General features: G+C 50.9%; 1 protein-coding gene across 14 annotated transcripts in view; it reads right to left on the bottom strand.

Moving 5' to 3' along the window:
- The window catches only part of Atp2b2 (ATPase plasma membrane Ca2+ transporting 2), a 320,698-nt gene that overhangs the window by 41,507 nt on the left and 254,744 nt on the right, over positions 1–24,447 (bottom strand). For 6 of the 14 annotated variants that reach the window (XM_075983151.1, XM_075983148.1, XM_075983150.1 and 3 more), the window contains 3 exons: positions 17,822–17,980; positions 15,384–15,598; positions 10,217–10,459 (listed from right to left, as the gene is read on the bottom strand). In XM_075983151.1, coding sequence (XP_075839266.1) covers positions 10,217–10,459; positions 15,384–15,598; positions 17,822–17,980 — 617 coding nt within the window. Of the gene's footprint in view, positions 1–10,216; positions 10,460–15,383; positions 15,599–17,821; positions 17,981–18,719; positions 18,762–24,268; positions 24,329–24,447 lie in introns of all 14 variants that reach the window. The other 8 variants (XM_075983147.1, XM_075983142.1, XM_075983146.1 and 5 more) reach the window with 3 other exon arrangements.

Below are 24,447 nucleotides of genomic sequence, written 5' to 3'. Positions count from 1 at the left end.
ATGGACCCCCTTAGGAGGTGGCAGAGTCTTTGAAAGGAGGGACAGAGTAGGAGGTCTTAGAGTCACCGAGTGTCCCTCCCCCAGGACTCCGGTCTCCTCCTCTTTGGCTTTCTGGCACCATGGTGACCGGATGTCTCTGCCACATGCATCCACCATGATACATGGCCTCACCACAGCCCAGAAGCAAAGGTCCGACTGATCACAGACTGACACCAACCAAAATGACCTATCCCTTGTTCAAAGCTGGTTTCTCTTGACATCCATTATAGACCCAAGGCTGATAAAGTGTGATTTGGTGATTGTCCACAGGACTGACTTTCTGGGACTAAACACCATCCTCAAGGATGGACATTGACAACAAAAGCCCCCCCCCACATGCCTGGATCAGTCATTTCTCTCCGAGTGGACTTGGCTTCCCATTGAAGCTTGCTCACATGCCACTCAGGCTGCATCCTCACAGCTACCAGCAGGTGGGGCTGCTGATCCCATTTTACAGCTGTGTGCCTGTGGCCCCAGGAGGAGAGGTGGCCTTGCTCAGAAGCAGCTGAGCCAGGACCTGTCCCTAGATCTGCACTCACAGCAACTGCTGGTGACTCCTGTCTCTCTCTGGAATACTGCAGAGAGTGGCACCGTCAGGGAGTCTGCACAGCAGGCTCATCTCTGCCTGCCTCCAGCACGGAGACTCTATCAGTTGATTGATAAATCTTCTGTGTGGCTGGCTGCTAGTAGGACACCAGAGGGAGTGAATTTTGGCAGAATTTGTCCCCCACAATTGTCACTTAAGGGCATGCATCCCCAAGAGTTTCTCAGGAACTAGGTTTCTTGAAGACAGCAAGGTGATCAAGTCATGCAGTGAGCCCCATTAGTGAGCCGTGAGATCTTTCTGAGAGGCTGGGGAGCAGGAGCATGGGTATGTGTCTAGGACATAGGAGTCCCTTGACACGGGAAGCAAAATTCCCAAACTCCTTATGCTGTGTATGGATGGCTCATATGTGTGTACTGCTCATATGGACTGAGACCTGTCGTGTATGTAGTGTGTCGTGTTTTGATGGCATATGGTATATGTGTATGGTATATGCAGTGGCTGGGGGGAGTGGTATATACAAGTGGTTAGCATGTGTGTATTGTGGTACATAGTATGTATATGCAACAGACTGTGTGTATGATGTATGTATACGACGGGTGATGGTGTGTGATATGTATATGGATGGTACATTGTACCATGTGCTCTGTGTCCTGTGATGTGTAGTGTGAATGGCACGAAGGTATAGGGTACATGAAATACATTCTATGCATGCTATTCTTTGTGATGTGTTATATGGGGTTGGGTATTGTATGGCGTTTGCTGTGTGTGCTGTGGTGTGAAGTATGCATATGATCTGTTACATGTTATGGTATTCTATGTTACATGTAATGTGTAGCAACATGGACTGTGTGTTGGTATAAGGGTGTGTCCTGGTGTGAGGGTGTGTCTTGGCGTGAGGTGTGTGCAGGTGTGAACATGTGTGCTGGTGTGAGGGTGTGTCCTGGTGTGAGCGTGTGTTCTGGTGTGAGGTTGTGTGCTGGTGTGAGGGTGTGTGCTGGTGTGGGCGTGTGTCCTGGTGTGAGGGTGTGTCCTGGTGTGAGTGTGTGTCCTGGTGGGAGGGTGTGTCCTGGTGTGAACGTGTGTCCTGGTGTGAGCGTGTGTCCTGGTGTGAGTGTGTGTCCTGGTGTGAGTGTGTATCCTGGTGTGAGGGTATGTGCTGGTGTGAGGGTGTGTTCTGGTGTGAGGTTGTGTGCTGGTGTGAGTGTGTGTCCTGGTGTGAGGGTGTGTCCTGGTGTGAGGGTGTGTGCTGGTGTGAGCGTGTGTCCTGGTGTGAGTGTGGTCCTGGTGTGAGGGTGTGTGCTGGTGTGAGTGTGTGTGCTGGTGTGAGGGTGTGTCCTGGTGTGAGTGTGTGTCCTGGTGTGAGTGTGTGTCCTGGTGTGAGGGTGTGTGCTGGTGTGAGGGTGTGTCTTGGTGTGAGTGTGTGTCCTGGTGTGAGGGTATGTGCTGGTGTGAGGGTGTGTTCTGGTGTGAGGTTGTGTGCTGGTGTGAGGGTGTGTGCTAGTGTGAATGTGTGTCCTGGTGTGGGGGTGTGTCCTGGTGTGAGGGTGTGTCCTGGTGTGAGGGTGTGTGCTAGTGTGAACGTGTGTCCTGGTGTGAGGGTGTGTCCTGGTGTGAGTGTGTGTCCTGGTGTGAGGGTGTGTGCTGGTGTGAACGTGTGTCCTGGTGTGAGGGTGTGTCCTGGTGTGAGTGTGTGTCCTGGTGTGAGGGTGTGTGCTGGTGTGAACGTGTGTCCTGGTGTGGGGGTGTGTCCTGGTGTGAGGGTGTGTCCTGGTGTGGGGGTGTGTCCTGGTGTGAGGGTGTGTCCTTCTGTGAGGGTATGTGCTGGTGTGAACGTGTGTCCTGGTGTGGGGGTATGTGCTGGTGTGAGTGTGTGTCCTGGTGTGGGGGTGTGTCCTGGTGTGAGGGTGTGTCCTGGTGTGAGGGTATGTGCTAGTGTGAACGTGTGTCCTGGTGTGAGTGTGTGTCTTGGTGTGGGGGTGTGTCCTGGTGTGGGGGTGTGTCCTGGTGTGAGGGTATGTGCTGGTGTGAGTGTGTGTCCTGGTGTGAGTGTGTGTCTTGGTGTGAGGGTGTGTCCTGGTGTGAGGGTGTGTCCTGGTGTGAGGGTATGTGCTAGTGTGAACGTGTGTCCTGGTGTGAGCGTGTGTCCTGGTGTGAGTGTGTGTCCTGGTGTGGGGGGTGTGTCCTGGTGTGAGGGTGTGTCCTGGTGTGAACGTGTGTCCTGGTGTGAGTGTGTGTCTTGGTGTGAGGGTGTGTCCTGGTGTGAGTGTGTGTCTTGGTGTGAGGGTGTGCAGGTAAAGTGTAGACCACAGAGTGGGACGCTGCTATTAATAGCTCCATCAGAACTAGAATCCCTGGATGGGGTCTCTAACTCTAGACATCTTTCCCCAGAGATCCTGTTTGTAAAAGATGAAAACCAGGATTGCCGCTGAGTTTAGCATGGCGGCTCCTGTCATCTTACCCACCCTAAGCCACAATCTCCTTCACGCCTGCAAAGTCCCTTCTGGCTTCTTCCACATTCCTCTGTTTTCCTGTCTTGACCAGAGTGTAGCTACAGGGTGTCGTCTGAGTAGGAGCCACTGAGACTTACTGGAGTTAGACTGGACCGCGGGTTTGAAGCCAGGACCTGATTCGAGGGCATCTCTACTTCCCACAGCCATTTTCCCCTCCTTGTCCTCCCATTACAGCCTGGCCCCATGACTCACAGGGCTACAATCAGATTCTACCATTTGGGCATTACTCAGGCTCCCTGGTCAGGTGACACTGCAGCCACCTTAGGTGAGGACACCCTGAGGCTCCAGAGCTTCTAACAACAAGACACATCTGGGCTTGTCTGTTTAGAAACTACCTTCTCAGGGCCTTGTTTCTTCTGATTCAGGTCCAGCTCCAAGGACATTCATTCTTTCTCCATAGTTCATGTTTTCAGAAACATGTCTTCTGTGGGCTCTCACGTGGCTCCAGTAACACACAGCTATCCCCCATTTAAGGTTCAAATGTTAAGTACCAGGTCTGCCTGCTTTCAAGAGCCTGCATCTGCTCAGCAGCTTCCGCCAGGCAAGAGTGAGTGTGGGCGGAAGAGCATGCCTTCTCAGGTAGGCAGAGAGCCGCTTCCATTGGGACACTTGGCTATTTCTCTGAGAAGGGCAGGGTGACAAGAAGCCAGAAGTCTTGAGATTCAAAGAGCTGGAGACTACAAAGGCAAAGGCGTGAGCACAAAGAGCTTGTGGTAGGATTTCTGAGGCAGGGAAGCAATTTGTAACAAAAGGATGACTCACCCTGCTTTCTTTGGAGGTCAAGTCTAGTTCGTTACCAAGCACAGTATTAGTGGAAAGAAAAGCCCCGTTCTCTGAAAGGATAGTGCTCAGGTTTGAGGCTGGCCCACGGGGCTTTCCCCAGTCTCTCTGCCACCTAAGCCCTTGCAGGACGTTCCATCTGTGCTTCGGCGGGTCTCCTGAGGACTGAGGCTCATCTGTGGCCTAAACCCCTCAGGCTTCATCTCTCATGCCCATGTTTCCATAATGAGCTGAGCATCTCTAGGTTTGTGGGTCTCGGTGGGGTTATACCTGACTGGAATGCCATTGCCCTCTGCCCCTTGAGAGCTCCTCTGGAATTCCCTGGGACCCTCTGCTACGTGGTGCCCAGGAGCCACCTTAAACTTCCGATCCTGTCTTACCACCTTCTGCAGTTCTGGGACTACACGTGTGAGCTATCACATGTGGTTCATGCAGGGCTAAGGATTGAATACAGGGCTTCGTGAGTGCTAGGTGAACATGCTACCAACTGAGCTACACCTCCGCTCTGTGCGCTTGGTTTCTAAAGAATAAAAGGTACAAGCAAATCAAGAGGTCTCTGGATCACTGATCGCAGCTTTTGTAGCCAAGGATGGTTTGGGAAGAGAACAACTCAGCAATCTGAAGTTAGCAATTGAGTGCTGGTGTTGCCATGGTCTGGATCTGGGGTCAATGTCTACCTCTCGTTGCCATGGAAAGAGGCATGGGGATGATCCTGAGATTCCTACTAACTCATTCTCATTCACACTGGCCAGTGTAGCCATCTACCCACCTAGGTCTGTCTATCCAGTCACCCATGCTCATCCATCCATTCATTCTTTGACATTCACACCTCATCCATCTATCCATCCAACCATGCATCCATCTACCCACCCACCCACATTCATCCATCCATCTTTATCCATCTTTTACTCACATCCATCCATCTACCTGCCTAACCACCCACATCAATTCAATCACCTATGCATTTAGAGTGACCCATGTCTATCCATCCATCCATCCATCCATCCATCCATCCATCCATCCATCCGCAAAATATATCCATCTATCCAAGTCCATCCATCCACCCACCATATCCATCCATTCACCCCTGACTCATCCACTCATCCATCCAAATCCACATATCCTTCATCTGTCCACTCACAACCATCCATCCATGTGCCCATAGCACCACTCTCTTCCTCTTTCCCTCCCTCCATCCCTCTCCTTCACCCCACTGATAACATAGCTATTTACCAATGAAGTCACTTATCCCACCTCCATCTAGTATTTCTCAGAAGTCTATTCCAGTGGACCAGAGGGGACTAAATTGCTGCTCACTGTCAAAGCACATACAGGCTTCACGGGACACCAAGAACACAAGAACAGTTTCTCACATGGAGTGTTAAACAGCATGTAGGAGTCATGCCCTGGCCAGAGCCCTGTGTCCCTGGTTAAAATCTGATTCCAGCACCAGTGGAAAGATACTGTATCTTTCCTGCCATTTCCTCTTGCGTGCTTCAAGCAGTCCTTCAGTTTGGAGCTCCAACTTTAGCTTGCAGGGAAGATGGATGAGCTGGCTAGTTTTACCTGACATGTGTAGACAGTCATTTGGGAAGAGAAACTTCTCTTGTATAAATATATATATTTGGAGACAAGGTTTCTCTGTGTAGCCCTGGCTGTCCTGGAACTCTCTCTGTAGACCATGCTGGCCTTGAACTCAGAGATCCATCTGCTTCTGTCTCCTGAGGCCTAGATTTAAAAGCATGTGCCACCAAACCAGGCTTGGAAAGAGAGACTTTCAATTGGAAAATGCCTCCATAAGGTCGGCCTATAGGCACATGTGTAGTGCATCTTCTAAATGACTGATTTTGGGAAGACCCAGTGCATCTAAGTGGGGCCACCTTTGGGCTGGTGGTCCTGGGTGCTATAAGAAAGCAAGATGAGTAAATCATGAGTGGGTAAGCCAGTAACAGCATCCCTCCACGGCCTCTGCATCAGTTCCTGCTTCCAGGTTCCTGTCCTAACTTCCCTCAGTGATGGACTCTTATGTGGAAGTATAAGATGAAATAAACCTTTTCCTTCCCAAGTTGCTTCTGGTCATGGTGGTCATCATAGCAACAGAAGCCAACAAAGACAATGGATTCTGCCTTAGTCCTTTCTCAGGCTTCACCTGGACCAGGGAAGGATCCAGGCTAGAAGAGCCTGGGTGTGAAGCTGATCCTTTGGACACCAGGCCTTTCTCAAACCCAGCGCAGGGGGTGTGGTGGTTGGTTCTGGTTTTCTGATTTGGGCCTTTTGATGGAGTATCTTTACGGCTATGGATGCCTGGCTTTGCCTCTAGCTACCTGGCAGGTTTTGGGGAACACCCACTTCCTACCCAGAACAATGTTCCATCGTCTGATGGTTTTCCAGCTTCTGATTTGCTACCAGTGGTGTCCTCTCAGCAGGGTGATTCCCTGATGAGTAAACACAGCAGGTCCTCCACATGGCAACCACACACCGGGCATTGGGCAGGCACCCGCCACTCACAAACACACATCATCCTCACCACAATCCAACCATTTCCCCGGAGGAACATAACAGAGGGGTTGGGTAACTTCATTCACACAGTGATGAGGGGTTCAAAGTCAGGCCAGCACAGGCGTTTTTACCACGTATACCACCATTTGCTGATGGATGTCAGCCCACAGCAAAGAGCACCGTATGCCAGAACAATTTTGGAAAGACCCAGAAAGACGGGCGCGGAGGTCCTGGGGTGACAAGCGTTGTGACACAGCAAGGGAATCTGCTACCTGAGAAGTGAGTGACCTTCTGACCTGTGTTACAAATCAGTACTCCTGGTCCTGGGGCCTGGCAAGGATGGAGATATTCTAAAGGGACACATGTGTGCCTCCCTTCGGCTTATCAGACTACAGAAACAACACATGTAAATTTCCCCAGAAATCTTAGACTGTGAGAATGAAAACGGCTGAAGTCTGGTGCTAGCCAGAGGGGAATTAGTCACCTAAACACGATCTTACACAGTTCCCACTCATCAGACCATCCTGCAGGACAGACTGGAGCTCAGACAATGACGGGCCAGTGATGGGTGGGACCATGCCCCGACCAGGGGCTTTAATTATGTATACCCCTTGCCTTCTATTTGAGCAAAACTTGTGCTATGACTTAGGGTAGGAGAGGGTCTCTAGACCGTTTTTGTCCTTCTTACCAACATGGATACCTTGGGTAAACCTCCCTTTCCCTGCTTTTCTCTATTAATTTTGTCTTTAATTGGACTACTAAGGATGAGCGCTCAAGCCTGGCTTGTAAGGAGGCTGTCCGTGCCTAAGCTCTGACTCCACCTAACTCCAGTTAACAGGGCTCCTCCTCAGTCTCAGCATCTGCAACCCTACCCTGGGCAGACAGCTGACCTCTGACCCTGATGCTGCCTAGACACAGCGTCAGCTCACCTGAAGACACCACCCAAGCTTCCTGCCAGCCTTGGAAGCATTGCTCCATGCAGAATCCCCACTGTTCAGCCAGAGGTGATAGATCCCTAGAACTCCCTCTGACTGTACAGGACTCATAGGCATTGCAGTCTAAACCCACTGCCTGGGGCTGTGCCTGCACGGCCATCCCTGCTACCCTGCTCTGGGAGCTGCCCGCTCTTCTCTGCCAACTCTGCAGCACAGAAGCATTAGTGGTGTCTGGTTATTTCCAGAAAGTTTGGGGAACAGAAGAGAGCACTGCTGATCCCCCTTGCTTCTGAATCGGGGGAAAGAACATAAGAATGTTGTCATTTCGGGCGTCTCCCCTCCACCCAGTGCTCTACCACACGTGATGTCTGACCTGCTTTCCTCTTTGTCACTTTGCTTCCCTTAGCCTGCTTGCCCCAGGGTGGCAGGGACGACTGCTCAGCTGGTGGAGGGGACAGAAGAGGCCTCCTCCTCCCCTCACCAGCCCTGGCCTCCCTGTGACCGAATCACAGGCTCCTCAGCCACCTCTGGGGGCTCTCAGCCTCCTCTGGGCGCTCCTTACAGACCCATGCTGATACATTCGAGGGTTACAGCAGGCTCAGGGGCAGGAGGGGAGGTCAGGGCTCCCACACATCTGGAGGGTTGCTCAGCTGCACAGGATGAGAAACACCTTATAGCTGGGCAGCAGGGAACATCTAGACGGGAGACGTCTGGTGAATTATCAAGAGGACACCAGTGCTTCTCAACCAAGCAGGGAGCAGGCCAGTTAGCTGAGACAGGGAGTTACGTCTCATTCCCGGGGATGTCTCGGTAACATCAGCCTCCTCCAAGAGACATACTTTGTGAACTGGTCACCCCAATTCCCCTCTCTGAAACCAGGCTCTTCCCAGCACTCCCCTGTGAGAGGGAGCATCGGCCACCACACTGGAGCCAGTTTCCTGATGTGCACATATTGGCCAATACAGTAAGACAAAATGACATAGTGGCAGCTCCTAGCTCAGGTCTCCAGAGAGCCTGCCTGGCCTCTATTCCCTCTCGTCTTCCTGTGGACACGTGAAGACTATCCTGGCAGAGGTGACAACATGCCAAGCTGAGCGGAATCAGCCTGGACCCAGTGCTATCCCGCCCCCTTTCAGCACAGCTGTCTACATGAGCTGAGAGGCAGAAGGAAGGCCAGGAGAGGTGGGATGAGGCCCAGCTTGAATGCTCAGTGCCACCGGAAGTCTGCAGATGCTCAAGTCTCTGATAAAATGGCGCAGTAGAACCCATGCAAATCCCACTTCAATTCATCTCTTGATGACTTAGACCCAGTACAATGTAAATGCTAAGAAACGGCTGTTTCTGCATCGTTAGGGTGTAAGGACAAGACATAAAGTCTACAAATCGAGCCGGGCGGTGGTGGCGCACGCCTTTAATCCCAGCACTCGGGAGGCAGAGACAGGCAGATCTCTGTGGGTTCTAGGCCAGCCTGGTCTACAAGAGCTAGTTCCAGGACAGGAACCAAAAGAGCTACGGAGAAACCCTGTCTCGAAAATCCAAAAAAAAAAGTCTACAAATTGCCAATGTCCATGCAACTCAGTGCCAGGCTGTTTGGTATGGCATACCCTAAACGTGAACTCTGTGTCAGGACTCTGAAGCTGGCCTTGGGGTGAAGTTTCTAGACCTCTTTGTTTTTCCTAATGTGGCCACACCGAATGACCCTGTGCTGCTGTTCACTGAGGACGAGTAGTTAAACTTGGCTTATAGGGAGGCTGCCAGGCCCAGGCTCTGATACACATATCTGTGTGTCAGCGCATTGGTTTCTGTGTGTGCACATGTACAGATATGCACACACATATGGGTGACAGTCAAGGGGCGTTTGCCTCAGGAGCCTTCCAGTGTGCTATATGGGATGGCATCTTTCATTGTCCTGGGGCTTGATAATAGGCTCGGCTGGCCAGTCACTGTGCCCCAAAGGTCCACCTACACCCAGCTCTCCAGTGCTGGGATCGGAAGTGTGCTCACTCACGCCTAGCCCAGATATGCTATGACCCACACAAGGAGGCCAGAGGATAACTTGGGGACTCAGTTCTCTCCTTTACAAGTACTGGAGATTGCCCTGCTGGTTGGGCCCAGCCGCAAGCCCTTCTTCAACTCAGTGAGCCACCTAACTGGCCCATAGACCCGGTGTTTTAAAAGCGAGTCTGAGTATTGAACTGACGTCTTTGTGTTCGCAAGGCAGTTGCTCCACCCACACCGTTTCCCCAGTCCTCTCCGCAGATTTCTGAGCCAGTGTTATTGTAGGGGACTGGAGTGTGCTCACACAGAGTGACTACTGTTTACAGCTGCTCTGAGCTCTGACTTGGAGCAGTTTGATGTGTGGCAAAAGCTAACCAATTATGGCTGGATGCGGTGGCACACACCTTTAATCCTAGCACTCAGGAGGCAGAGGCAGGTGGATCTGAGTCCCAGGCTAGAGTTACACAGTGAAGCCTTGTCTCGAAAAGGAGTGTTTATTTATGTTTAAAATTGTGTGTGTGTGAATGTGTGTGTTTCAATGGCAGGGATTAAAAATAAATATCTAGATCACGCAATCATCAGTAATAACTAGTAATAACAGTTTCTTTGGGTTTCACAAACATTGCAGCCATGTTAGGAAGAGAGTTAAGAGTTGAGCTAACCACAGGGCAGTGGTGGTGCACACCTTTAATCCCAGCACTGGGGAGGCAGAGACAGGCGGATCTCTTTGAGTTCGATGAGAGCCTGATCTACAGAGCAAGTTCCAGGACAGGTCTCCAAGCTACAGAGAAAGCCTGTCTTGAAAAACAAAAAACAAACAACAAAAGTCGAGCTGCCGATTATGTGATTGTCAGAATCAGCAGCCCATCAGGTACCCCACTATGGAGGATGCTCCCGTGCCCACTTACCAGGATCTTGGTGGTGTAGGCGCTGTTGATGGCGATGGCGTTGACCAGCAGCTCCATGGTTTTAGCATTGATGGAGCTGGGATCAGGGATCTCCTTGTAGTGGACATCGCCGACATAGGCCTGGACCACGGTCATGCGGTTGGTGGTCAGCGTGCCAGTCTTGTCTGAGCAGATGGCCGTGGCATTGCCCATGGTCTCACAGGCGTCCAGGTGGCGTACCAGGTTGTTGTCCTTCATCATTTTCTAGAGAACGGGGACGTGAAAGGGAAACTGAGAGGAAGCGAGGGTGAGGGGAATTTCCCGGGCCTCAGCCTCCCCTTGACCTTCTGCACGTGCCAAGTGACCCCTGGGCTCCTTTAGCCCCACATGTGGGTCTTCTGCTCCTTTCTATTAATCATTTGGACCAGTTAACATTTGATAATTGAATTTATTAATTTTTACCACAGAAGTTACTCACATTCTCTTTTGAGAACAAGGTCTCATGTGGTATAGGCTGGCCTGGAACTAGCAATTCAGTCAAGGATAACCTTGAACTCAAGATCTTCCCATCTCTGTCTTCCAAGTGCTGGATGACAGGTGTGTTCAACCACACACTGCTTCATCTATAATCTTTCTTTTCTTTTCTTTCTTTCTTTTTTTTGTGATAGGGTTTCTTTGTGTAGCTCTGACTGTCCTGGAACTCACTCTATAGACCAGGCTGGCCTCGAACTCACAGAGATCCACCTGCCTCTGCCTCTCAAGTTTTGGGATTAAAGGTTTGTACCACCACTGCCTTGCCATGTATATTCTTAAAAACCATTTTCTTTTAGATTTATTTAGTTTGTGTGTATGAGTGTTTGCCCGCACATATGTATGTGTATCATGTGTGTACCCACAGAGGTCAGAAGAGGGCATCGGAAGTCCCGGGCTGGAGTTGCAGATGGTTGCAAACTACCACGTGGGTGCTGGGAACTGACCTGGGTTCCCTGGAAGAGCAACAAGTGCTCTTAATCTCTGAGCCATTTCTCCAGCCTTCTCATTTACATTCTTTATGGAAAAAATGGTAGGAAAGATTTTAAAAAATTAAGACTGGGTCATCCCTAATTATTCCTATTTTAATGTAAGTAAGTGCTCCTCATTTGGTTCTGAATTTCTCAAATGCTTTCCTGGTGCCTGGTGAGAGACCCATCAGCTTCACCCTAAATAGATACATTCAGGATACATATGTATACAGATAAAATGTCTGTAAAAATAGGAAAACAATAATGTCATTATCACAAGGTGATAGAATTGCAGAATAGTACTGGCTTCTTCAAGCCTATAAATCACCTTTTCTATAATGGGCATTTATTATAGCATTCATAATAAAAACTACCTGTGTGCGTCTGTGCACGCACACATGTGTATACATGAGACAGTCAAAGGAGCGTAGTTAGTGTTCTCTGTGACTCTCTGCCTCATCCACTTGAAACAGAGTCTGTCACTGAATCTGGAGTATGTTGGCGAGACTGACTGGCCACCATCCTGTCTCTGCTGGTCAAAAGCCCTGGGGACACAGGCACACACAGTCAGGCCTAGCTTTTTACAGGGACTACTAAGAGTTTGAACTCAGGTCCTCAGGCTCACACAGCCAACACTTACACACTGAACCATCTCCCTAGACCCCCCCCCCCACACACACACACAGGAGAAGGAAAATAAATGTTAGTGAGAAGGCCCAGCAGATAGTGAGTTGCTGGGACCCAGATGGTGGAAGGAGAGAAATGACACTCTAAGTTATCCTCTGCCTCCCGAAGTGCACTGTGACACGTGTGTGCATGTGCGCACACACAAATGTAATACAAAAGAAAATGCATCTAGGTTACTGCCTATGACACATCTTTCACTTATCAACATCCTTTCCTTTTAAATTTATAGCACTATCCTACCGGACCTAGGATATTTCCTTCTCTGTGCCTTTGTTTCTGACCCAGTTCTATACTCCCAACTCCTAGATTCTCCCACAAGTAACTGAACTGGTGTAATTCTCAGGCAGGCCCTGCTGACACGCTGACCCCACGTGACGAGGAGCGCTTGTGAGAAGTCACCAGAGGCAACATCAAGTGGAGTCTGTGCCTAGGGATCTGATTTCCTCCATCCTGTTCCCTAGAGCAGCTCTTTACGACAGGATTAAGAGGAGCGCAACCGGACAATTTGGATAGAGATTTAGTTCACTGAAAAGGAGAATCGGCGGGATAGAATGCTATTGTGTTTCCCCTCCTTATAACTTGTGATAATGACACCAGTGAGTGTACAGTGAGTGTCTGATTAATGAATTTGCAACGTGCTTTATAGTCTGTTTTCTACTGCTATTTTGTAGGGATTTTGGGAGACCTGGGAGGAGACTGAAAATCCACTTTGCAATTGATAAATTCCAGCTAAAGTGAGCTGAGCAAGATCACATGTGTGGTGAGATGAAGCCTGGAGTTTGAACCCAGCTCCTCCTTACCTCCCAGCTCCTCCTTACCTCCCAGCTCCTCCTGACCTCCCAGCTCCTCCTGACCTCCAAGCTCCTCCTGACCTCCCAGCTCCTCCTTACCTCCCAGCTCCTCCTTACCTCCCAGCTCCTTCTGACCTCCCAGCTCCTCCTGACCTCCAAGCTCCTCCTGACCTCTCAGCTCCTCCTTACCTCCCAGCTCCTCCTGACCTCCCAGCTCCTCCTTACCTCCCAGCTCTTCCCAACCTTCCAGCTCCTCCCGACCTCCCAGCTCCTCCTTACCTCCCAGCTCCTCTTGACCTCCCAGCTCTTCCCAACCTCCCAGCTCTTCCTAACCTGGCACTCTAGTTCATTCCATAACCTTCTAGTCCACCTGTCCTCATTGAAGGAACCTTGGCTCTTTGCTTTAAGAGTCTCTTGTTGGAAGTCAGGCATGGTGGCACATTCCAACACTTGGGAGATAGAGGCAGGGGGAATGCTGTAAGTTCAAGGCCACCCTGGGCTGCACAGTGAACCTCTCTCTATGACAAACAAAACAAAACTCAAAACAAAGTATACAAATATCTCTCATCAGGACTGCCCAGCATGGTAGCTGCAGAGGGACGATGGGCACATGAAGTGTGGCCCAGAGTGTATAGAAGACACTGGATTTACAGACATTATGAAAACAGATACCCAAAGGAAGCATCTCTTTTGTGCTGATTACATGATGGATTGTCGGTAATTTGGACATATGTTTGAATAATTTGTATTATTAAGGTTCATTAAGCTACCTGGCTATTATTTTCTTTTTTCTTTTGGAGACAGGGTCTCATGTATTTCAAGCTGACCTTGAACTTGCTATGTAAATGAGGATGACCTTGAACTTCTAAACTTCCTGCTCCACTTCACAAGTGTTGGGATCACAGGTGTGCGTTATTGTGCCCGTTTTATGTGGTGCTGGGGATCAAATCCGGAGCCACGTGCGTGCCAGGCAAGTGCTCTGTCCCCGAGCTATATTCCCAGTCACATTCATATCCCCTCATATGTATTCAGGCTCATACAGGCGCATGCGGAGGCTAGAGACTGACCCTGGGGTATCTTTTCTGCCTTATGTTCTGAGCAGGCTCTCTCCCTCAACCCGGAGGTTGCCATGTCAGCTATATTGGCTGGCCAGCACGCTCCCTTTACGATCTGTCTATGTGGGGTCCCCAGGGCTAAGGTCACAGGTTCATGCTACGAGGCCTGACTTTTATGTGGGTGCAGAGATCTGGCCTTGGGCTTTCACACACAGCCCAGCAAACGCTTTATACTCTAAGACAGTTCCCCAGCCCTATCTTTAGAAGGGCAGTTACTAGGACGGTTAAAATGATGTGCCTGGATTGTATGCTGTTCCTGTTAAGACCTGCTAGCCCAAGAGCTCACCACTGTGCTCTTGATGGTGACCCCCAGGGCAAGCTCAAAGGGGAAATGTTGGCCTCACTGTTTATCATGTGGTTTTGCCAGTCTCAAGCCAGAGATAAAAACTTCAGAAGATGCAAGGCCTAAAACTGTCTGCTCATGATGTCTCCAAACCAGTTCTGCCAAGCTTCACAGAGTCCCTGTGGTGTAGCAATGAGAACATACTTCCAACCATGCAACAGCTACCCTTGCCAGGCGCTGGGCCCTTGAGGAGCACTGCGCAGTGACCTGTTAGGGCTTTGGTTTGTGGGAAGGGGTTTCTTTGAGAACTGTAAGAGTGGGAGCTGATAAGGGCTGTATCCCTTACACAGAACCGCCACTTGCTGGCGCTTGCAGGGAGATCACTCTCTATATGAAATTACATCGCAGAGCGCCGTCCAAATTCTGGCTTGGAAACTGACGCTCGCCTTGCTCTCTGGCTGAGCTGCCAGTGTCTCAGAACAAAAGCCTTCTCAGCAACACCTTGGTGTTGGGATCCTGGGAAACAGGAGTCCATGTTCCTGCCCAACAGGATGGGGGAAATCCCAAGGGAAGAGGAAGGACATGAGCAGACAGGACACTCTGGTAGTGGGCCCATGGGCCAGATCTGTAGCACGTGGGCGCTCTGATGATACATGGGCTGCTTCAGTAGGTACATAGGCATGCAGAGAAAGTCCTAGATTCCCACCTGGTCAGCACACATCCAGGTGGTACCTCACATAACTGCTTGTAAACCCACCTGGTTTTCAGTAACCCCTACCTGAGGGGTAGTGGCTTTCTGTGTGGTTTTGCTCAGCTTTCCCTCTCCCTACCTGTTGGGTTTTGTGGAAAGGAGACTGTATTCTGGCTTGCACGGTGGTGTCTGCATTTGACAGTTTGCAGTGCTGTGGCCTCGGGCTTGCCAACTAAATCATCTATCACTGAGCCATATCGCAGTCCCATTTTATTTGCTAAGTCTGAGTTGATTGTCAATATGTATCAGGACAGTTTATATTAAGTATAGATTTTTGGCTTCTTTTTGAAAAAAACTTCTGAAGGTCTGGCCAGCCCAGGTTGCATCCCCATAAAGCCGTGCTTGGCTGGGTTGAATAAGGGGACTCCTGGTGCAGGGTCTAACTCTCAGTTCGCATCATGCCTCTAAGGCAAAGCCTGGCGGACCCACACCCTCTCTCCAAGTCCCTGCTGCAGTCACGCACTTCTTAGCTCATCTTTAAGTTCCGGGTCCTCCCTGGTTCCCTGACAGAAGCCCAGCTGGGATGGCCTCAGCCACCCGACACCGCTCTCCTTCCTTACCTTCACAGAATAGGCCAGGGAGATGGTGACAGCCAGAGGGAGGCCCTCGGGCACGGCGACCACCAGCACCGTCACACCAATGATGAAGAACTTGACGAAGTACTGCACGTAGACGGGCGTGCACTCTGTCAGCCATGGCTTCTTGTTGACCACGAAGGTGTCCACGGTGAAGTAGAGCACCAGGATGATTACTGTGATGGCTGACATCACCAGGCCTGTGACGTGGGGACACCTGCTCAGAGGGCTCCAGGGGAGGGCTGAGGTGTGCACTAAACCCCTTCTGAAGGCCTCCTGGGCAGACCTCAATTTACCTCCTAGTTAGTTGTACTTCCTTGTTTTGTGGCCTAGAGCAAGTCCTAGGTCCTCAGGGAGCCTCAGTTGCCTCTTCTGTATGAGGCCTGGGGGCCTATGGTTTTGCAAAGCTCACATGGAAATGCAAGTAAAATGCCTACCACGATGCCTGCCCATATGACACTCAGCCACGCTATACACATTTGTGGAGGGAACATGAGTCCAGCGAGAGCCTCCTGTATGCAAGTGTCGCACAATTAATGAGGTAAGGTTGAAATCTCACTCACTCAACAAACACTTCCAGGCACCTGCCAGGTGCAGGGTGCTTCCTCCTTTAAGGACACAGAGATTGGGTAGTAACAAATGCAGACACCCTGCCCAGGCAGAGGTAGGTAAGAAACCAGTAGGGAAGAACACAGAAAGAGTGTTGGGATGATAGGCACGAGTGTGTGTGTGTGTGTGTGTGTGTGTGTGTGTGTGTGCGCCACCATGCTTGGCTATAGGAAGATCACTACAGACATGGATTGATGCCGTGAAGGATGTTACAGAGTGGCTGCCGGAGCTAGCACGACCAGGGATGGTGTCTTGGAGTAGATGGTATTTGAGGAGCTATCAGGATGTGCAGTGGTCCTGGGGAGAGGGTACCAGGTGGAGGGAACAGAGGCTCAGCTAAGGGAAGTGACTGGATGGCAGCCCCAGACTAGGGTGATGCTGGGTCCTCGGCGTCCCTCCTGCCAGATCAGTGTGCCTATCTCTGAACTGCTGCGTGTGCCCACCCATGTGCCGTGGGGACTGTGGCCACCTGCTTTCTCTGATGGAGGAGGGCTGATGGTACGGCTCTGTGGGCGCAACCACTCCAAACAGTTGCCCATGATGCCCTGGCCAATGTACAGGTTTCAAGGCCCAGGCAGTTCTGCATGGTGGGTGTGCTCCATCATGCAGCTTGTGGTCTAGGGGTCCCATGGGGTGAAGCAAAGCCTAGGAATTCTCCACAGGTCTCAGGATTCTCTGACTTTCCACCCTCTATGATATGTATTTCTTGCTCAGCAGACTCAACTTGGAGGGCCCATCCATAATCCGTGGCCACCAGGGGTTCAGCCCCAAAGGGAGGTAGGGAGAGGCTGGGAGCCCAGGATGCTTGACTGTGAACTTTATCCCTGGCACGGTGGTGGGAGTGGAGACTGAGGTCTTCAGAGGCTAAGAGGTTGTCATCATTTACTTTCTTGGTTCCTCAGCGCCACATGTCACTGTGGAGTCACCTGCCTGTGACAGCAGACTGTGAAGGAGGAAATCCCTGGGCCCATATCTCCCCACCCCAGCTCCAGCTGCGGAACATCAGAGCCTAGCTCTATCCTTGCCTGACAGCCGCAGGGCGGGAAGCCAAGCTCCCGGCAGCCGAGAGCTGTCACCAGGTTTAAATATAGACCACTGAGCCTATAATTTGCATCTGTCCCCTGCTGCGCTGTCTATAATTAGAAATGGAGACAGCCACAGAGGCCTCAGTAGCCAGGTGGGAGGCCTTGCCATTCATACATCCTCAGCACAAGGGGAGGTCAAGGCTGTGCTGGGGCTCACCTTGCAGCTGGGCTTGGCTTCCTGGGCCAGGAGACTGCCACAGTGATCGCCTGCAGCTAACGTCTCACTTGGGAAGCCTGGCTTGCTTCTGGGGACCTCAGAAAAGTCCTTCTGCATGGACTCCGGGCTCTGCAGTGAAGTCCTCCTTCTGCACTATAGCTAGGGTGGTCATTAGCAAGGCCAAATCCATTCTGGTTCTCCCTTGCTGTTACCTCTTCCATATCCTGTTCTCAGGATAAAGTCTTTGCTGTCCTCAATGCTGGGCCCTACAGGGTCTGTCTGGCACTGTGTAAGTCATAGGTTTGGCCCCTTGTTTACACAGTCATTTTTAATTATCAAAGTAATCTATCAGATGACGACAAGAATTATCGCCATTTACCGGGGAGAAGACAGGGACCCACAGGTAGGGGAAACTGCCAGCCTAGATACTCAGAGCCGTGGCTGTGGCAGGTTGACTGTAGAGCAGGGCAGGCCTCAAGGCCCCTTGGAATCAAGATGCTTCTTTTCCAGGTGAGGTGAAAGAGGGCAGAGCAGGGTGGGTCCTGGCAACCAGGCACCTGCTGGGAACTCACCCGCCTTGCCTATCTGCACAGCCAGCTTGGTGAGCTTGCCCTGAAGCACCGACTTCTCTTTCTTGTGCATGTTGGCTTTCTTCTTGTCGTCCGCGTCACCACCCTCTGCGCTCTTCAGGGGCTGCATCTCCATAGCAGCTGCCCCATCCTGCTGCTTGGCTGTGGGGGCAGAGCATGAATGTGCACAGAGACACATACACACACACATGCAGGTCACCCGCCCTGCCTGCCCAGGAGAAATGCTGATTGCCCCGTCTGGGCCCTTTGTGGCTGGCAAAGAAGCCTCGGATGGGACCTGTCCCTTCCAGCTGTAGTCTCTGGGCCCCAGCAGTACCTGGGATCAGAGACAACTTTGGGGCTTTACCCGACAGGACTCTACCCTGGATTCCCAGCAGGACAAGGCTGAACCGAGCTCATAGACCCCACCCTAAATGGGCCCTTGGCCCTATCACAATCAGACAGAAAGAGAAGGGCTCCCCACTGGGTGTTCTTGAGGCCAAATTGTTGGGATGCTAGGGAGCTAGAATTGGAAGGACACGAAGCATGACTTAAAAAAGAAAGCAAGGTGTCCCAGGCACAAGTGCTAAACTCTCATATCCAGCCAAGGGATCCTCTTCCGTGTGGGACGTACAGAAGAACCTAGCGCTCTTTCTGTCGCAGAGGCCTGGCCAAGCCTTCACTATAAGAGCCTCTAAGAGACGACTTCCAGACCCCAGCTGATGGGTAGTTAGGCTTGGGAGACCCTCACCTCGCTATGACACCTGTTTATCTTCCCCAGAATTATGAGAATCACGACTTCACCCCCAAAGACACCAGAGCTCCCCATAGGTGTGCATGGTTCGCCTCTGGCCCCAAGGAGTCCCTATCTCTGTGACTCAAGCCCCATGGCTGCGGTTACCTTTGCTCTGGCTGCTGTCGGCACTGCCATCCTGCATTTTACCTACACAACAGAGAATTTCAACAGACAACAGGCAGCACAGGTCATCACGGGGACACAACAGGCCACAAACACTCACGTCACAGACAGGAAGGACCAAGCTGCTCAGGGGTGCTGAGGAGATCTAGAATGAAGGTCAGCCTGGCCATCATGTTGGCCACAGGGGCTGTGGGACCAGAAGGTTCTTGATTCTCTTTGGGACTGGATGGGTGTGTGTTTCTGTTGGAATAACTTTGGCCCTGAGTGTTTTCTAGGTGAAAAGAATGAGTTGGAAAGTAAAAAGGGACCAGAGTTTGCACAGGAAGCTGAGGGAGGCTCCCAGACCTCCAAACTGAGCCTGGCATGATGTTTATGGCTGAAAGAAGGAAAAGAGAAACTTTCAAATCTTTCCTTCTTTTCTCCCTCCCTCCCCTTTGCGGTACTGAGGATTTGAACCTAAGGCTTTGTGTATACCAGGCAGGTACTCCACCACTCTGCTATATCCCCGCCCTTTAATGTTTTATTTTGGAAACAAGGTCTTGCTAAGTGTCTTGGCTGGCCTGAAACTCGTGACCCTCCTGCTTCACCTTCTAGCTATATCATTTTTATTTTTTCGAGAGAGAGAGAGAGAGAGAGAGAGAGAGAGAGAGAGAGAGAGAGAGAGAGAGAGAGAGAGAGAGATTGTCAATCTTCTAGAATGGAGAGGAATGGAGGTCAGCTTGTCCCTTGTTTTGGGTTGGATGTGATCTTAGCACCAAGGACACCCCTGCCTAAAGTCCTGTAGAGTTTACAGGGCAGAAGGTAAGCGAGGGTCCCCAGTAACTGTCACTGAAATTTCCCCAGGGTATCTGAAGGTTTGTGGGAAAAGTCTTGGTTCAAGGGGAAGCCACTGGCCCCTGGAAGAGATCTTAAGGCGTAGCTCCAGCTTCATAGACAGGCTAACAAGAGCCAGTGGCTACATTGGGCGCTACCGCCTATGCCAGGGCCTGATGCTGCCAGGTGTGGGGGAAGGGCTGGGTGGTTTTTTTCCCTGCCATCAGTGCTACCTAGGAACCCTTGTCACAGCCTGGGCCACTGTGGGCAGGACTAGAGGCTGCCACTTCTTGCCTGAGAAACCTGCTTTCCACTGTGCCTTCCTGTCCACTAGGCCTGTGCCACCCACTGAAACTGTTCCTATAGCTTTGGTCCCTCAGGAGGGATGGGAGAAAGCTGTTCAGCTATGGCATGTGCTGCCAAGGCCACCAAGCTCTGAGTTCACATGGTCCCCATGCTTTCCTCTAGACCAGTGGTCCTCAACCTTCCTTATGCTGCGACCCTTTAATATAGTTCCTCATCTTATGGTGACCCCCAACCATAAAACTGTTTTCATTGCTACTTCATAACTGTAATTTCACCACCATTATGAATCACAGTGTAAATAGCTGATCTGTAACCCTCAGAGGGGTCGCGACCCACAGACTGAGAACCACTGATCTGACGCCTGTCACTGTGTCTGAGAAGGACGCTCATGTTGGACTCCTATCTATCCAGGAGAAACAGGCTCAGAGAGGGACGGAGCTGTTCCCCTTCTGCTCTTCCCATCGCCAAGACTCCGCTGAGCCCAGGAGAGGGGGCTCATGGTGGCAGTGTGAGGGCTTTCTGAGAATCTTGTCAGGACACTGACCAGCTGTGGCTTTGCCTCAGGCAGTCTGTTCCCACCTCGGCACAGTGGGGTGATGTATCCAAACCCTGGGAACACCCGGGGGCTTAATTCATAACAAGTGCTTCCATGGGCCAGTCTTCGGCTGACCGAGGACAATTCTGCAAGTGTCATCTGTCAGGCCCTGCAAGATCAGGTGGGAGGGACTGTCATCTTACAGATGAGAAACTGAGGCTGAGGGATGTCCAGAGGCAGCTTGTCCTCACAGAACACCTCCAGAACAACCCTGGGGCTTCGAGACTGGCTTGCTACCATCACTGTGGATGCGCGATGGCTTTCTCAGACCCCAGCTCACTAGCTGCCATCCATAACTCCCGGCAGAGGGCCAGTGTCCACCCTGGGGTTTGACGATAAAAGTCCCTTCTTGTCCTGTTGTAAATATGTTCTTTTGGATTGAAAACAATAGGAGAGAAAAGAATAACGGGCAACAATTATTTTTTGTTTCTCATAATAATTTCACTAACTAGGCTAAGGGGTGCCAAAGGACTGGGCTTCCAGAAGCACCTTTGGAATGCTGGGAGGGCTTGTGTTGCCTTGTATTATCAGATGTCCTAGCGGCTGCGTGTACCCATTAAACCCAGCAATTCTCTCTTTTATTGCCCTGGCGATTACATGGCCAGACAAATAGTCAGCAATGCACCTGCTGGGGGAAGGGAGCCCTGTCTGGGGGTGCTTTGCGGCAGATGGCCTGGTCTGTTAGAAGCAAGGGACTTATTTGAGGCTCTTATTAAACTGGTACCCACCTGGCCCTGCATTGTACTGCAGCAGTCAATTCTGTCACCACTAGGGACCTGGAAGATGAGCCCAAGGATGAGAGAGGGGACCCAGAATAGGGGGTGAGTGGAGTCTCACGGGCTCTGCCCTGCATAAATTCTAGATGGACCCATATTGAACCTGGAAGATCCCTGGACATGTGGCTATAAATGGGCTTTGGTAGGGACTGGTTACGGGCCAGGAGACCTTGGAAAGGTCACTTCTCTTCCCTTCTCTGTGAAATGGGCTCACGGTAACCAAAGGGATGTTTAGGAAAAGCACCTGCCGAGTGCTGCAAAGAGGCCAAGAAGTTACGGGTATCCGTCATCTGATTTGATTGACAGTGAGAGGTGTATGAGTGTAAAAGAAAAAGAAAACAGACTGTGATACCTCCGGGATGAGTGGGTACCCCACCTTTCAGATGGGGACTGTGGGGAGTCAGAGTTAGGGAACTATTTTTGTTGTTCTTGTTTTGTATCCTATATCATCAGGGTTGGTTCAGGGAAAAGAGGTGAGATTATAGTGGGCTCCTTCTCCCTGCCCCAGCCTCAGCCACCAGCTCTCTATGCTTGTTTTTGGAGTTTGAACAGTACTATAATTCACATTCTCCTTTGTTGGCCTGGAGTGGGGTCTGGTGGCTTGCCTGTCCTTTTTTTTTTCTTACAATTTCCCAGACGCTTAGACTCTGGGTCCTCTGATGATACCTTCATAGCAGTTTCCAGAGAATACCTCAGATCCTTGTGGTATCACTGAGCTAGGTCCCCAGACTTTGAGATCTTTCCCACAGGTCCTTGCTCTGTAGCCCAGGCTGGCCTCAAATTCATGAACCTCCTACCTAGTCCTCTGGGTGCTGGGATTATAGCACCACATCTGGTCCTCAAATGTCTTAGTCTAGAGGGTCATTTTTTTCTTCAGGGAAGACCTCTTTATTTCAATAAAAAATCTATAAGACATACTTCATTGTGGAATACTGGATTGACTGGAGAAAGATACCGCAGAGATGAGCAGGTCTGGGTTCTGGGTTTACATCCCCATTCTGCTGCTTTCTTTTTGATGCTTTAAAAAAATATTTATTTATGTATTTGTCTATTTATGGTTTTTTTGAGATAGTTTTTCTCTGTGTGGCAGCCTTAGATGTCCTGGAACTAGCTCTTGTAGACCAGGCTAGCCTTGAACTCACAGAGATCTGCTTACCTCTGCCTCCTGTAAGGGCATGCACCACCAACATCTGACTCTTTTTATCTTTTTTTAAATTTTATTTTATATGTGTATGTGTTTTGCCTGCATACATGTCTGTGTATGTCATGTGTACCATGTCTGGTATGAGTATGTCTGGTGCCTGTGGAGGGCAGAAGAGGGAGTCAAATCCTTTGGGACTGGAGCTACAGGCAGAATGAGCAGCTGAGATGGACTCTTTCTATGTAGCTTTGGCTATTCTGGAACTTGCTATGTAGATCAGGTTGGCTTGGGCTCACAGAGATCCACCTGCCTCTGCCTCCCAAGTATTGGGATTAAAGGTGTGTCCCAGCATGCTAGGATTGGGCTGGTGTCTTTTCTTTATTTAGCTTTATTTTTTGTGCATTGGTGTGAAGGTGTCAGATCCCCTGGAACTGGAGTTACAGACAGAGACAGTTGTCAGCTGCCATGTGGGTGCTAGGAATTGAACCAGGGTCTTCCATGTGATCTTAACTGCTGAGCCTTTTCTCCAGTCCCAAGGCTTGATCTCCTTGAGTCTCATTTTCTTCACCTTTCATGTTTGGACAACAAAACCTGTGCGACAGGGCCCTCACGAGGATGGAAGAGATGGAGAACGTGAAACTAGAAACAGTGTTGGTCTAGAAACTAAAGCTCCTCGCCTCTCCCTGGCTGTAGCCTGCAAGGGGGACTCCCCATTTCTGTCGGATCGGACTGATGAGCATGATACCTGTATGCTCGCCAGCTAGGGAAAGTGGGTTCTCACTTCCTTCTCTCTCAGCTGTGGGTTTGCCCATGCCAGCTCTTTCTGTCACCTCTCAGCCACCTCTCCCTGTGGCTTGACACCACCCACAGCCCCAGCTGTCTCCCTTCCTCCTCCTGGGCTTGAAATAGACCCGCACTAGAATTAGCAACGGCTTGCAGAGGTGCCTTGTGCAGCCCCTGACATCTCCCAGGTGGGTCTGCAGGGCACTTTGAAGGCAGGTGGGTTGGTGAGAGGTGTAGGGTGGGAGGACAGGGTGAGACAGGGTGTCTGAAGGAGGGGTGGGCGCGAGCCACATCATGGACATGTCCAGCACTCACTAATGCTTTTGTCCCTTGCCTCGGCTTCTCTGGAAGTATTATGACAGCCAAGCCCTAAGGCCCCTAAGCATCCAGGTGCAGCCTGGGTGGCTATCATGGGACCTAGTGAGGACAGGAGTGGTATCTGAGGATGATGGACAGTGGAGACGCCTGGAGCAAGTGGTTATAATAATGCCTGCGTGTGAGGAGATGATGAAGACCTGGGGACACAGGCAGCCACCCCAACCAGCCACTCTGGCGAAATAAGAGTATAGAGACCCATAGATACTCCAGCCCAGGCACCAGTGAGGCACACCAGTTCACACTAGAGGGACAGACTAGGTCCAAGCCCCACAAGCATTCATACCTCCTGGCTTGGCAAGAGAGAAGAGAAAGAGACTGAGGGAGAAGTGTCTACTTGTGGCCCAGCCATGATATGAGCGGGGTTAGAGGGTTGAACTCCAGCCCAAGTCTCCATCTTTGGGGAATTTTAGAGGAGGCTTGGAGCCTTTGCTAGGGACCCAGATGATGGCTTCCATTTAGTTCCTGACCCCAGGCCACCTTTCCAAAACCAGAGGCAGAACTATGCTTAGGGGTGGGCTATCCTGGGTGCTGCTTTTCATGGGGCTAGATCTGAAGCCAAGGTCATGTGGAGTTCACTTTTTGGGTCATGGCTCTGCTTTTAAGTACTTGGAGGGAGAGTGTTTTGGGGTGGCCATGCGTGAGAGAGGTCTGTGGGACCCAGGATAGGGAAAGCCTTGAGTAGAGGGCAGAGAAGAAGAAACCCAGAAACCCAGCCCGAGAGCTCGCTGTGGAGACGTACCATTGACTAGGCTGGCATTTGCGCTACCTGCAGCGTTTGCAGGTGCTGCGCCGTCGACCGCTGTGGGGTGGGAGGGATGGAAAATGCAATGTCACAATGGAGAAGGCGACGACAGAGACATGAATCTATTGGGGATAATCACACGACTTATTCTTAAAAAAACAAACAAACCAAAACAA

This window comes from Microtus pennsylvanicus, chromosome 8 (assembly GCF_037038515.1).
Source record: "Microtus pennsylvanicus isolate mMicPen1 chromosome 8, mMicPen1.hap1, whole genome shotgun sequence".
In the NCBI taxonomy this organism is placed as follows: Eukaryota; Metazoa; Chordata; class Mammalia; order Rodentia; family Cricetidae; genus Microtus; species Microtus pennsylvanicus.
The sequence above is the reverse complement of the archived record's forward strand: the minus strand, read 5'-3'. Positions and strand labels throughout refer to the sequence as shown.